This window comes from Blastocystis hominis, assembly GCF_000151665.1.
Source record: "Blastocystis hominis, Singapore isolate B (sub-type 7) whole genome shotgun sequence assembly, scaffold_1".
In the NCBI taxonomy this organism is placed as follows: Eukaryota; class Bigyra; order Opalinata; family Blastocystidae; genus Blastocystis; species Blastocystis hominis.
This window is the reverse complement of record NW_013171816.1, coordinates 661,261-675,310: the sequence shown is the minus strand read 5'-3', so window position 1 is coordinate 675,310 and position 14,050 is coordinate 661,261. Positions and strand designations below refer to the sequence as shown.

The window sequence follows — 14,050 nt, the reverse complement described above, 5'->3', positions numbered from 1 at the left end:
TTGTTGATCATTAGAATGCTTATCATGAAAACACTTCCAAATTACTCCACATTGGATAAAGCAATCCTTCCCACTCACATTCTCCCACCCAAATCCGCTGACGCCCCTGCATTCACCATGGTGCTCGATCTTGACGAGACATTGGTGCACTGCGTCATGGAACCGATTGCAGAATACGACAAAAAGTTTTCTGTACGATCGCGATCGAATTGCCAGCGTAGATCATCTACAACGCCGAAAAAGTCGACGTTTTCGCTCTTTTTCGACCGTATCTCACCGAATTCCTAGCAGAAGCCTCGAAATTGTTCGAGATTGTCGTGTTCACTGCTTCGCAGAGCTGGTACTGGCTTGAAATCAAAACATTACGACCTAGTTATGCGGATGCGCTGCTGGATATCATCGACCCAAACCACACAATCAAGTTTTTTTCGATTCGATCGGCTGATGCATTAGACATCGACTGTATCGACAGCAGTGCTTGTGTATCGATGAAAACTATCTCAAAGATTTAAACTCGCTCGATCGAGAGCTGGTAAACTCGAAAACTCGATTCTAACACACAGGAGAAAACGGTGATTATCGATAACACGCCCTACGCATTTGGATACCAAATCGATAATGGAATTCCCATTACGTCGTGGTTTGATGATAAAACGGACACGGCGCTGAAGGAGCTCATTCCGTTCTTGCAGGAATTGGTGAAAGTGGAGGATGTTCGTCCTGTGCTTCGGAAGAAGTACAAATTGAAAGAAAAACTTGATGGGTTTGTGATTGGATGCGGTGTTTGTTACAAACAGGCGAGTTGGAGTACACTAAATCATACTTGGGGATCCGATCTTGCGGGAGAGGGCATGTTACAATATATTTTCCGTAAAGACCTCCGCGGTAAACCGTCTACCACACTCAGATTTGAGACATCAGTTCCCACCTCTACGACGTCGATAAAATCTTGCTTTGAAGCGAAGGAACCGATCCATTTGGTGTTATCGGGACGACTACGAAAGAAAGTGTCAATGACGGATACTTGCAATCGATTTTGATATGAGTTGCATTAAAAAAGAATATAGTTGCAGGAATCAAGGAAACATCGAAATATTGTGTGTAAATTGGCACCTAGGGTCAAAGAAGTGATTAATTGAAACAGCATCTGCATCAACGATATATATATCAGCCATTCGTGATACTTTGACTTGGCATTTGTATAGCTATGACGTAATCAAGAAGTACACTCTTTTATACTATATTATCAAGTTCTCTACAGACTGCATCGTTTGCCTTCCCAAACCGAAGGACAACTACCTACTTCTGACTCCACTCCTGCATTCTCACTTTATCTTCCGTATTACGAATAACATTGTCGATCTCTTTCTTTGTAGAGAGAGAGTTCAGCAACAAATCCATCTTTCAAACAAACAATGCAAATCATAGTTTGAATCCTCCAGTCCGTGATAATATGCTGGAAAAGCGACTTGCTTGTGGCAAATTCCGTGTTCATCTCTCGTTCAAAGCGATTCTACAATAAAGGACCAACTTTCACGCATCAGGATATAATCACCTCGTCCACTTTCCGCTTTGCGTTCATCCGATCCATCTCCGACCGGATATTCGGAACCACACAAATTCGAATGACGTGCATCAGGCAATACACCTTATACTGCCGCTCCAGCAAGCTTTTCTGCACATCGAACGGCAGAAAATTGTGTTTTTCCATCTTCACTACGCTTTACATCCCTTCTCTGCTTCGACTCTGGTCGTCCGCCTCGCGCTGCACCGTGCGGATCTGTTTATCAACGAAATCGGAGTTCTCCTGAGCGTTCTACGCTGGCATCAACGCGAATTGAACAAACAACACAACTAGCGATCGCGCCGTCGGTCAACGAAAATTGACTCAACGCGTCGCGGAAAAGTTTTCGCTGCTCCGGCGACACAGACGTCGTCGATCGCGTCGAAAAGAACCGATTGTCCTCCTTTTTGAAGGAGGAATCGTAGTCGAAGGCGGTTCCTTTGGTGAATTTTCGAGGCGGCGCTTTGGAATCGGCGGAAACGAGCGAAGAACGCATTGAATCCGTCGACTGGCTCACGCTCTCTATGGCATCGGTGTGCTTATTGAGTTTGGTGATGATTCGGTCGAAGTGCTGTTCGAGGGATTCGTCTGCGGTACATGGGGAACGTTGGTGTACCATCATTGATTTGGGGTTCGTAGGTGTTGGCATGGCGATCTGCAGGAGCGTTGCTACAATCGTCTACTGAGATATAGAGTTGCGATGGTGGATTTTTAGGAGTTTCTGAGAGAGAAAAATGCAACATGGGATACGGGGTGTCGAAGCGATCTTCTTTTTGTATTTTGCAAATAAGTTCGTATCTAGTGTCAAGAGATATGCGATAAGCAATACCATCTTCCAGGGGACGCTGATCTTCAACGATATAGGTTCGGAAGTACTTCTCCCAAAACTCTTTCTCCCAGAACTCTCTCTCCATCTTCTTCTTTCCCTCTTCAGCTTTAAATGCTTCGTACACCTCAGGGTAATGCTGAAAGATTTGCAGTTTTGTTTCTCTATTCATTCGGAAATGCTTTACATTCTACAAATAATCCATCCATTGAAAGGAAACGTTTTGTTCCTGGGGCTGTTGCTCGAACAGCAGTTCCGTGGGTGTACCATACTGGTCCTGAAGATCGGCCACTTGGAATTTTTGTAAATTATCAGGTAATCGCTTGAAATAGTCCGGAAGCTTTTCTTGTTCTAAAAATTGATATTCCATCTACTAATAAAAGAGTAGAAAAGCAAAGACATGGAGTTTAGGGTCTGTTTGCTTCAACATCTCCCAAAGGGCTGTAGAGTCTCTTGCCTGCTCAGAAGATTGTTGTGGGCGTGCAGCTAGAGCGCTCTGAGGATTTTGTAGATATGAATAATCCATTCCGAAAATGGTATGCCAACTTATCTTCCTAAGAATGATATTCTCACTTGATTCACTACCACTAATGCGAGTATTCAATGCTTATTCCATTCGAATATAAAACAAATATAGTGCAACAAACAACACTAACAACAATACACACTTCTCTTTCTCTTCTTAAATATCAATCTGATGCACATCGTCCAAGGACATGGTCAGTCTGTCCGTTCCACGAATCTCAAAACTCACAAACTCATTGGTTCCCTTTCTCAACAGCGGTTCGGGCACATACAGCGTCAACTGCGGTCCCACGGTCCAATAGCGTCCCAAGTTGAATCCATTGGCGTAGATGTGTCCCTTGGTCCATCCCTTGGGGTTAATGAACGTGTCTGCCGTCTCTTTAATCTCCACAAAACTTCGATAGAAGGCGGGTCCCGTTCGCTCCGCCTCTTCTTCGTTCGCTTCCTTCACTGGCTTCCACTGCACATTGGAGAGATCCTTCATGCCCAATCGCATCATCTCCCATCCCTGCAGCACGCCTCCGTTCAGCGTCACATCGCCCAGAATGCCCTTCCGATCGGTCATCTGCGCTCCGTAGTTCAATCGGCCCATGCTCTCCACCAGGATATCCAGCACGCCGCTGCCCGGAACCTCCACCGTCACCGAGCAGTTCGCTCGCTCGATGAGTCCCAGGAAGGCTTGGTCCAGGAACACGTACGCGCGATCGTGCACGGTGGCTAATCGCAGCGTGCCGCCCTGCACGATGGACGTGCGATACAGCACAAACCCGTAGTCCAGACCCAGTTTCTCCATCGACAACGGACGATCGGCCTTCACGGGCTGCCGGTCCAGTGCTTCCAAGTTCTCCCAGAGCGACGCGCGCTCCGTGAAGCGGATCGTTCCGTAGCTCGCCTTCTTCGTGTCCTGCACGTCGTACTGCGGCAGCTTCTTCCACTTGCCGATCTGATCGCGGATCGCTTTGTATTTCTCCGTCATGTCGCCCGCTTCGGACAGCGGAGCGTCGTAATCGTAGCTCGTCGGCTGCGGCTGCAGCAGCTCGCCGCCGCCGTTCGCGCCGCTCATGAAGCCCCAGTTGGTGCCTCCGATGAACACGTAGAAGTTCCAATTGGCTCCCATCTCGTACATCTCCGTCATCGTGTCCAGGATCGGCTGGATCGCCGTCTTCTGGTGTTTCTCCGTCCAGTGGTCCAGCCACCCCGGGTAGAACTCCGAGTTCTGCAGAGGACCCACCGGCTCGTACTTCCGCATCACCGCCAGCTGGCTGTGCGCGTTGCCGGGACCGAAATCCACGGTGCTGTAGGCCTTGCCGGCCAGACGACCGCAGGTCACCATTTGGTCGGTGGGACCATCGGTTGTGAAGGTGACGTAGGTGGTGTCGGGACCTAAATACTGAACCGTGAGGTCGTAGAGCTGCGTCAAGTAGTCCTTGTCACAGGCAGGGTAGCTTCCATACTCGTTCTCAATCTGCACCATGATAATGCCTCCTCCGTTTGTGATCATATGGGGAGCCAGGATGGGGAGCAGCACGCTGTACCAGGCAGTGACCGGTTTCATGTACTTGGGATCGTTGGTTCGGATTTGGATGTCATCCTCCTTGAGCAACCAGTAGGGAAGGCCTCCAAACTCCCATTCGGCACAAATATAGGGTCCAGGACGCACAATGACCAAAAAGTTATACTTCTCAGCAAGGGTCAAATATCGGTTAAGATCGTTGGCCCCCTCGAATTGAAACTGTCCCTGCTCCGGCTCGTGCATATTCCAAGCAATGTAGGTTTCGACCGTGTTCATACCTGCGTTGGCCAGCTTCTTGAAGGTGTCCTCCCAGCGATCTGGATGGACTCTGAAATAGTGGAAAGCAGCGGAGATGAGCTGAATGGGCTGGTTGTTGAGAAGATACGAATCCTTTCCGATGGTAAAATTACCAGCAAATACACTCGTGAAAAGGGTCAAGAGAAGTAAAAGGTTTACCATAGTTAAAGATTAAAATGAGGATAGTGGGGAGGGGATGAAATGAGACACAATTGAATGAAACGCCTTGGTTATTATTATAGCAGCTCACATCACATCACACACCTCTCTCTCAAACTTGTTCCCAACAAACACACAATGGATTGAAGAAATGTACTTTCGTTTACTTAGCACGGACAGTGGACTTAATAATACCCACAGCGACAGTCTGTCTCATATCACGGACGGCGAAACGACCCAGAGGAGGATAATCCTGGAAGGACTCGACGCAGAGAGGCTTGGAAGGCACCAGCTCGGCCATCATGGACTTTCCGTTCTTGACGATATCGGGGTTCTCACGCAGGACCTTTCCGGTACGCTTATCCATCTCGGACATGATCTTCTCGAACTTGCAGGCAATGTGAGCAGTGTGGCAATCCATCACAGGGCAGTAACCAGGACGAATACCCGAGGGGTGGTTCATCACAATGACCTGAGCGGTGAACGACTCCACTCTGCAAGGAGGATCGTTCTTGGCATCTCCGCACACGTTTCCACGGTGAATGTCCTTCACAGACACGTTCTTCACGTTGAAACCGACGTTGTCTCCGGGCAGAGCCTGAGGAATCGACTCGTGGTGCATTTCCACGGACTTGACTTCAGTGGTCACACCCACGGGAGCGAAGGTCACGGTCATACCGGGCTTCAGGATACCGGTCTCCACACGGCCCACAGGCACTGTACCAATACCTCCGATCTTGTACACATCCTGCAGAGGAAGACGCAGAGGCTTATCCACAGGGCGCTTAGGAGGATGAATGTTGTCCAGAGCCTCAATCAGAGTGGGTCCCTTGTACCAGGGCATGTTCGCAGAGCGCTCCAGCATGTTATCTCCGTTGAATCCAGAGATGGGAATGAAGGGAATACGCTCCTCCACCTTCTGGTAACCGACCTTGGTCAAGAAGCTGGTCATCTCAGCCTTGATCTCCTTGTAACGAGCCTCGGAGTAGTTCACGGACTTGTCATCCATCTTGTTCACGCAGCAGATCATCTGCTTCACTCCCAGAGTGTTGGCAAGAAGAGCGTGCTCACGAGTCTGACCGTTCTTTCCGTAACCAGCCTCGAACTCTCCAGTTCCGGCAGCAATGATCAGAATGGCAACATCGGCCTGAGAGGTACCGGTGATCATGTTCTTGATGAAGTCACGGTGACCAGGGGCATCGATGATGGTGAAGAAGTACTTCTCAGTCTGGAACTTCCACAGAGAAATATCAATGGTGATACCACGCTCACGCTCGGCCTTCATCTTGTCCAGCACCCAAGCGTACTTGAAGGATCCCTTACCAATCTCGTTGGCCTCCTTCTCAAAACGCTCAATGGTACGCTTATCAATACCACCGCAAGCATAGATCAAGTGACCAGTGGTGGTGGACTTTCCAGAATCGACGTGTCCAATGACGACCAAGTTAATATGAGGCTTTTCCTTACCCATGATTACAAACGAAAGAGTTTATTGATAAGGAGTGGTTAGAACATATGTACAGTGGTTTTCCTTCATTATCATGAAATCGGGCAAGCGACGAAATAAGATTTATGCATTATTTTGCATTGCTTTTTCCAAAATTATTCGTGATGATTGCAATCCTAATCTGTCTAAGAGGAGGAAGATGACGTCAGATAGCACATAGATATTCGGAGGCACAACGTGGATACAACAAAGAGGTGTTCTACACTTCGTTTAGTCCTTCTTTTCGATCTTTCTCTTTTTCTCCCATTTCTCATCCTTTTCTCGCCTCTTGAGCTTGTTTAACTCCCGTGCTTCCGTCTCCATACGGCTTAAATCTTCCTTGCTCGGGTACGAAACCTACAACACATCAAATTCAAATTCCTAATTCTTACCACATATTCTTTATTCAAACTGTCATTTGATGCAATCCAAGCAGAAAATACATGTTCCGCTTTGATTTGCTCGTCAATATGCTCGTAAATTTGTGTCTTCGTAAATTCGCATCGAATTCTTTGAACATCTTCACTCGTGAAATCGATCACTCGTGTTGGGTCGTTCTGTTTCTTGTTGTACTCGGAAAATATAGGCTACAATAGAGGGATAATGCAACAGAGTACCATCGATAAGAACAATCCCGTGCTTGGAGCCATGGGAGTGAACATGGTTCCTCGACTCAAGCTACTATTCACTGTGTGGAGTGAGCAACGACCTCTCGCCACTTCGATCGCGATTCCGATCATTTTTCGAATCTGATGCAACATGAAGCTCTGTCCCTCCAAACACACGCGGATATACAATCCATCGTGAATTCGAATAGGATCGCTCACCGAAATCCCTAGAATGTGTCTCTGCGCAGAGGAATCGGCACTGGACTTGCCCACCGTGTAATTGTGGAAATTGTGCGTTCCTACAAACAACGACATGCATGCTCGCAGTCGCGATAGCGCCAGAGAGAGATAGGCTGGCCACTCGTCTTTCACAACACACCCTCCAAAGCTTCGATCCTGTGCATCCTCTGTGTAAGTGGAGAAGGAAGCCTCGTTGAGAAGCAGTTGCTGTGCGATTTGAAGTGATTTGACACGTTGTCTATTATCGGGACGATCCTCGAAGGGGTTGTCGATCGATTCCTCGGGGTGCTCTCTGCACTTCTGCAAGTAGGCTTCATTTTCGACAAACTCTTTCCAATTGTGGGAAATATCCTCTCGGATGGAAAGAGGAGGAGTAGAGCTGAAGGGAGAGAGCGTTTCGATAGGAAGAATGTATTCGTACTGGCGACGATCGCAGAAATTCTTGGCGTTGAAATTCTTGGTCGTTCTAGATATGAGACGATGGAAGAGAAAAGCAACTACCGCAGAATCTTAAAAACGCGAATATCGCTTGGAAGACAGCTGTTGATTCGATCCACAGTCTCTTCCTCCTTTCCCTGGACCACTTCCAACTTGCAACTGATCACGTTTCCTGCTGCGTGAACACCCTTGTCCGTTCTAGCTGCGCGATTCCATCCATTCTATATACAATCAGTGCAACTCGATTTCTTTAATACCTTCACAAATCGATTTTCCGCATAAAAGTTCGAATCTGTGATTACACAGGCTTTGTGCAATCCCTCGATTAGTGCATCATCAATCGTGTCTGTATTCTTATTCCTGCAAAATGATCCTATTCGATAACGATATTACGTTTGTAAGCCATGATAGGCAGTTCCGCAATAACCAAACATGACAACATATTTCTTTTTCGTAGCTGCTTCGTCTATAACAGCTACTACTTTCGGTTCTGATTCACTCATTTTTCTATGAATTGAGTTGTGAAAGATCTCTATGGAAACTCTATCAATCGAGTGTGAAATAAAGCTTGCCAATTTGTTTCGATTTCACTTTACAGGTTACGTTTTGCAACTTTCATTTCGCATCCATTTTAGAAATAGAGTACTATACACTATTTCCTATTGATTCCAGTGGAATGACACCCTTTCGTATCCATTCCTTTTTTCAGCCGTAAACACATTCACAATCTGCAAATCAGCATTGAAATAGCTATCTCGTTTCAAAATATTGCCCTAGAACCATAGTGTTTCGTCACTCTCTACTGTGCTCATGTAATAGAACCGTGGAACTCTGGAACAGAATCATTTTCTTCTCTATCACAAAGGTAGGTAGCTCCATATGTACGTAATCACGTAGAACGATGCCTGAGGTGCATTATAAGAATCAAACAGTGACTGGTAATGATGCTGCTTCTTATGTTGCGTACGTGCCTCCGATGGGCGTTTCCGTATAGGTACCAGTTCTGTGACAATTGCTTCATTTACCCGATTACTCCTTCTACTCCGATGGCTACCAATTGCGATGCTTATGCCAGCCGCGGAATGAAGAATGTGTTTGGCCAGGTCGGGTAGGTTGCAGCCTCTTTCTGTGATATTTAAGTACGGTCGTGGAGATGCAGTCCGAGGCTGGAGCGTCTGGTGCTGTTCACGGAGCTCTGGTGGGAGGAGGTCTCTGCTCGACCTTCACTTGCTCTCAGGGACTGTTGCTGATGATTCCCAACATGTACAAGATTGCTGGAGAGATGCTTCCCTGCGTGTTCCACGTCTCTGCCCGTTCCGTGGCGGGTCAGGCTCTGTGCATCTACGGTGAGCACTCGGATATCATGGCTTGCCGTTCGACGGGTTTCAGTTTCCTGTGCTCCCAGTCGGTGCAAGAAGCGCACGACATTGCTTTATGCGCGCATATAGCGTCCCTTCGTGCGAGTCTTCCCTTCGTGCACTTCTTCGATGGCTTCCGCACGTCGCACGAGACGACGAACATCCGCGTGATCGACGAGGAGTCCATGAAGCAGTTCGTTCCCTGGGAGGCGGTGCGTCGTCACCGCGCGCGCGCCGTGAACCCCAACCACCCCGACCTGCGCGGCACGGCGCAGAGCCCCGACATCTACATGCAGTGCGTGGAGGCGGGCAACGCTGCCTACACGCAGGTGCCCGAGATCGTGGACAAGGTGTTCGAGGAGATGGCGCCGGTGTTCGGTCGCCGCTACCGCCTGTTCGAGTACTACGGCGCGGAGGACGCGGAGGACGTGGTGGTGTGCATGGGATCGGGCGCCAACGTGGTGCACGAGACGGCGAACTATCTGAACGCGCGCGGCAGCAAGGTGGGCGTGCTGAAGGTGCGTCTGTTCCGTCCGTGGAGCGTGAAGCACTTCCTGGAGGTGCTGCCCAAGACCGTGAAGCGCATCGCCGTGCTGGACCGAAGCAAGGACGCGGCGGCCATCGGCGAGCCGCTGTATCTGGACGTGTGCACGTCGTTCAGCACCGGGGAGACGGAGCTGCGCCCGATGATCATCGGCGGTCGCTACGGACTGGGATCGAAGGACTTCACGCCCGGGCAGGCGATGTCGGTGTTCCAGAACCTCCGCGCCGAGAAGCCGATCCGCAGCTTCAGCGTGGGTATCAACGATGATGTGACGTACCGCTCGCTGCCGCAGCTGCCCGAGCCGGACACGGTGCCCGCGGGCATCTACCAGGCGATCATGTGGGGCATGGGATCGGACGGCACGGTGTCGGTGTCGAAGACGATCATGAAGATCCTGGGAGATTACCACAACCTGAACGTGCAGGGCTACTCCGAGTACGAGGCCAAGAAGTCGAACGGCTGGAGCGTGAACTACCTGCGCTACGGCAAGGAGCCGATCGACTGTCCGTACAACATTCGCTGCGCGGACTACGTGTCGTGCAGCAAGAGCTCCTATCTGTACAAGTTCGACATGTTCTCCGCGCTGAAGGAGAACGGAATCTTCCTGCTGAACACGAGCGCGACCACGCTGGAGGAGATGGAGGCGCTGCTGCCCGGGAAGGCGAAGCGCATCCTGGCGCGGAAGAACGCGCGGCTGTTCGTGGTGGACGCGACGGCGCTGGCGGGCAAGTACCATCTGGGGAAGTACGTGAACACGACGATGGGAATCGTGTACTTCAAGCTGACGGGCTGCATGGACGTGGAGGAAGTGGTGCCGATCATGAAGAAGATGGTGGAGAAGACGTACATCAAGAAGGGCGAGCACATCGTGCGCAACAACTGGGACTGCATCGACAACTCGCTGGAGGCGGTGCACCAGATCGAGTATCCGCGCGAGGCGTGGATGAACGCGGAGGTGGAGAAGCCGCACGAGATCGAGGGCGCTCCCGAGTTCGTGAACAAGGTGATGCTGCCGATCGTGCGCTACGAGGGCGACAATCTGCCGGTGTCGGTGTTCCGTCCCGGCGGCGTGATGCCTTCCGGCACGACGCGGTACGAGAAGCGAGGCATCGCCATCATGAACCCCGAGTGGCAGATCGACAAGTGCATCCAGTGCAACCAGTGCGCCACCGTGTGTCCGCACGCCTGCATTCGCCCCGTGCTGCTCACCGAGGAGGAGGCCGCGAAGGCGCCGGAGGGCTTCAAGACGCTCAAGGCGACGGGCGGCGGCGCGCTGAACAACATGCGGTTCCGCATCCAGGTGTCGCCTCTGGACTGCACGGGCTGCCAGCTGTGCGTGGAGGCGTGCGGCGACGACGCGCTGGTGATGAAGGACTTCGAGGTGATGAAGACGCAGGAGGCGGCGAACTGGGAGTACGCGATGACGGTGCCGAGCAAGGGCGACCTGGTGGGCCGCAACGACGTGCGCTCGGTGCAGTTCCACCAGCCCATGCTGGAGTTCAGCGGCGCGTGCGATGGCTGCGGTGAGACGCCCTACGTGAAGCTGATCACGCAGCTGTTCGGAGAGCGCATGAACATCGCGAACGCGACGGGCTGCTCGTCGATCTGGGGAGGCACGGCCTCGTTCAACCCCTACACGCACAACGCGCGCGGCCAGGGACCCGCGTGGGCCAACTCGCTGTTCGAGGACAACGCCGAGTACGGTCTGGGAATGTCCGTGTCCGTGTCGCAGCGCCGCCGCGTGCTGCGCGAGAACGTGGAGGCGCTGCTGAAGGAGGAGGCCGCGACGCTGCCCGAGGGACTCGCCGATTTGCTGGCGGAGTGGCTGGAGAACTACAGCGATGGCCGCCGCTGCCAGAGCGTGGCGAACCAGGTGATGGACGTGCTGAGCGGCCTGGAGGGCAAGGAAGTGTCCGCCAAGCTGGCCGCGGTGATCCGCGACCGCGATCTGTTCCCGAAGATCTCGCAGTGGATCATCGGAGGCGACGGCTGGGCGTACGATATCGGCTACGGAGGCGTGGACCACGTGCTGTCGACCGGCGAGGACGTGAACATCGTGGTGCTGGACACGGAGATGTACTCGAACACGGGAGGCCAGAAGTCGAAGGCCACGCCCATGTCCGCCGTGCAGCAGTTCGCCGCGGGCGGTAAGTTCACGCACAAGAAGGAGATGGGCTTGATGGCCATGTCCTACCGCAACGTGTACGTGGCCTCCGTGGCGCTCTACGCCGACATGGCGCAGGCGATCCGCGCGTTCAACGAGGCCGAGTCGTACAACGGACCGTCCATCATCTTCTGCTACTGCCCCTGCCTGATGCAGAACGTCGTGCCCGCGATGCGCGCCACCTTCAAGGAGGTGGAGCTGGCGGTGAAGTCGGGCTACTGGCCGCTCTACCGCTACGACCCGCGTCTGAGCGCTAACGGCAAGAACGCCTTCCAGCTGGACTACAAGAAGGATCTGAGCGATGACCTCAAGAACTTCCTGGCCAACGAGCGCCGATTCTTGGAGCTCAATCGCACGCGTCCGCAGGTGGCCGAGGAGCTGCACGCCGAGCTGAAGAACCATCTCCAGGAGCGCCACGACGACTTCGTGCGTCGCGCCATGCCCCTCGCCAAGCTGGCTGCCGCTTCGGCGACGAGTTCTGGATCTGGATCTGGATCAAGCTACGAACTGACGATTCTGTACGGATCGGAGACGAACCACTCGAAGGATCTGGCGCTGACGCTGATGCAGGAGGCGGAGGCGCGCCAGGTGGAGGTGACGGTGAACGAGCTGGACGAGATGAGCATGGAGGACCTGGCGACGAAGAAGCACGTGGTGATCCTGTGCTCGACGGCGGGCAACGGCGAGTTCCCGAAGAACGCGAAGGCCTTCTTCGCGGAGGCGAGCAAGGAGCATCCCAGCGACCTGCTGAAGAACGTGGAGATCCACGTGTTCGGTCTGGGCGACTCGAGCTTCGCCAACTACAACGCGGCGGCGAAGCAGATCCACGCCCGTCTGCAGGCCCTGGGCGCCAAGTCGATCGACCTGACGCTGGCGAACGACCAGGATCCGGAGCGCTACATGACGGCGTGGGAGAACTGGGTGCCGGTGTTCTGGGAGCAGAGCGGCGTGCCCGAGCCGGTCTACGAAGGCGTGCCGCCCAGCAACTTCGCGGTGTCCGTGAAGGACGCGAGCGCGCACGTGTCGCGGCGCCGCTTCCTGCCCGGCGACGCGCAGCTGATCCCGCTAGTGAAGAAGACGCGGATGACGCCGGCGGACTACGACCGCAACATCATGCACCTGGTGTTCGACCTGGACAAGACGGACATCCGCTACAAGGTGGGCGACGCGCTGGCGATCTACCCCAAGAACACGGACGCGCTGGTGCAGCGCTTCTGCGCGTACCTGGCGCAGGACGCGGAGACGATCGTGGGCATCGCGAGCAGCAGCGAGTCCCTGGCGGACAAGTTCCCCAAGACCACCACGGTGGGCAAGATCGCGGCGGAGATCCTCGACCTCGCGGGCCGTCCTTCGCGCAAGCTCTTCAAGACCATGAGCTACTTCGCGGAGGGTGACGAGGCCGCGCAGCTGGCGGCGCTTTCGCGCGGCGAGGGCGAGCTGGCGCAGCGCTTCGCGGCGGAGACGGCGAGCGTGATGGACGTGCTGGAGCACTTCCGCTGCCGCGTGGACCTGGCGCACCTGCTGGAAGTGGTGCCCGCGATCAAGCCGCGCCTGTACTCGATCGCCTCGTCGCAGCTGCGCGACCCGCACCTGCTGGAGCTGTGCATCGTGGTGAACACGTGGAAGACGGCGTCGGGCGCGGAGAAGACGGGACTGTGCACGGGCTACCTGGACGGCCTGGACCTCAGCAACGGACCCGTGCAGGTCGCCGTGTCGGTGAACGGCGGAGCGCTGTTCATGCCCGAGGACAGCTCGGCGCCGCTGCTGATGGCGGGTCTGGGCACGGGCATCGCGCCGTTCCGCGCGTTCGTGCAGGAGAAGGCCGTGCAGAAGCACAGCGGCAAGACGATCGGCGACGTGGTCTTCATGATGGGACTGCGCTACCGCGCGAAGGAGTTCCTGTTCGGCGAGGAGTTCGAGGCGCTGGAGAAGGAGGGCGTGATCAGCCACCTGCTGCCCGCGTTCTCGCGCGACCAGGCGCAGAAGGTGTACATCCAGCACAAGGTGGAGGAGAATCCAGCGCTGGTCTGCGACGTGCTCGTCGAAAAGAAGGGATACTTCTTCTATTGCGGACCTGCTGGAAGCGTGCCCACCGCCATCGAAAAGGCCATTCTCAAGGCCTTCGAGAGCGTGTATAAGAAGAGCGAGCAGGAGGCCATGGACATGCTGAACAGCATCAAGAACGAGGGAAGATATGTCGTCGAGGCCTGGTCGTAAGGGCGATCGAAGGATGGGTCGGATGGGTTTAAAGGATTGCACAGTATTGTGGAGCAAGTTGCTTGATTGATTTTAGTCTTGTTTGTTAGCCAAAAGGAGGAGGAGTTTCAT

At 53.3% G+C, this 14,050-nt stretch overlaps 5 protein-coding genes; 2 read left to right on the top strand and 3 right to left on the bottom strand.

Moving 5' to 3' along the window:
- Positions 1–24: 24 nt before the first annotated feature.
- Positions 25–1,040, top strand: GSBLH_T00000839001 (uncharacterized protein; the record flags this gene model as incomplete). Its single annotated transcript, XM_013039114.1, has 4 exons — positions 25–192; positions 222–474; positions 507–532; positions 564–1,040. 4 exons carry the CDS (start codon positions 25–27, stop codon positions 1,038–1,040), a joined length of 924 nt encoding a protein of 307 aa, XP_012894568.1.
- Positions 1,041–3,027: 1,987 nt separating this feature from the next.
- On the bottom strand, positions 3,028–4,887 carry GSBLH_T00000838001 (uncharacterized protein; the record flags this gene model as incomplete). XM_013039113.1 has 1 exon in its annotated part: positions 3,028–4,887. The coding sequence occupies one exon, from the start codon at positions 4,885–4,887 to the stop codon at positions 3,073–3,075; it is 1,815 nt and encodes a 604-aa protein (XP_012894567.1). The 3' UTR covers positions 3,028–3,072.
- A 135-nt stretch (positions 4,888–5,022) lies between these two features.
- On the bottom strand, positions 5,023–6,355 carry GSBLH_T00000837001 (uncharacterized protein; the record flags this gene model as incomplete). XM_013039112.1 has 2 exons in its annotated part: positions 5,023–5,566; positions 5,663–6,355. The coding sequence occupies 2 exons, from the start codon at positions 6,353–6,355 to the stop codon at positions 5,048–5,050; spliced, it is 1,212 nt and encodes a 403-aa protein (XP_012894566.1). The 3' UTR covers positions 5,023–5,047.
- A 602-nt stretch (positions 6,356–6,957) lies between these two features.
- Positions 6,958–7,876, bottom strand: GSBLH_T00000836001 (uncharacterized protein; the record flags this gene model as incomplete). Its single annotated transcript, XM_013039111.1, has 3 exons — positions 6,958–7,684; positions 7,720–7,808; positions 7,844–7,876. The coding sequence occupies 3 exons, from the start codon at positions 7,874–7,876 to the stop codon at positions 6,958–6,960; spliced, it is 849 nt and encodes a 282-aa protein (XP_012894565.1).
- A 721-nt stretch (positions 7,877–8,597) lies between these two features.
- Positions 8,598–14,014, top strand: GSBLH_T00000835001 (uncharacterized protein; the record flags this gene model as incomplete). XM_013039110.1 has 2 exons in its annotated part: positions 8,598–8,764; positions 8,797–14,014. The coding sequence occupies 2 exons, from the start codon at positions 8,598–8,600 to the stop codon at positions 13,937–13,939; spliced, it is 5,310 nt and encodes a 1,769-aa protein (XP_012894564.1). The 3' UTR covers positions 13,940–14,014.
- Positions 14,015–14,050: the final 36 nt, after the last annotated feature.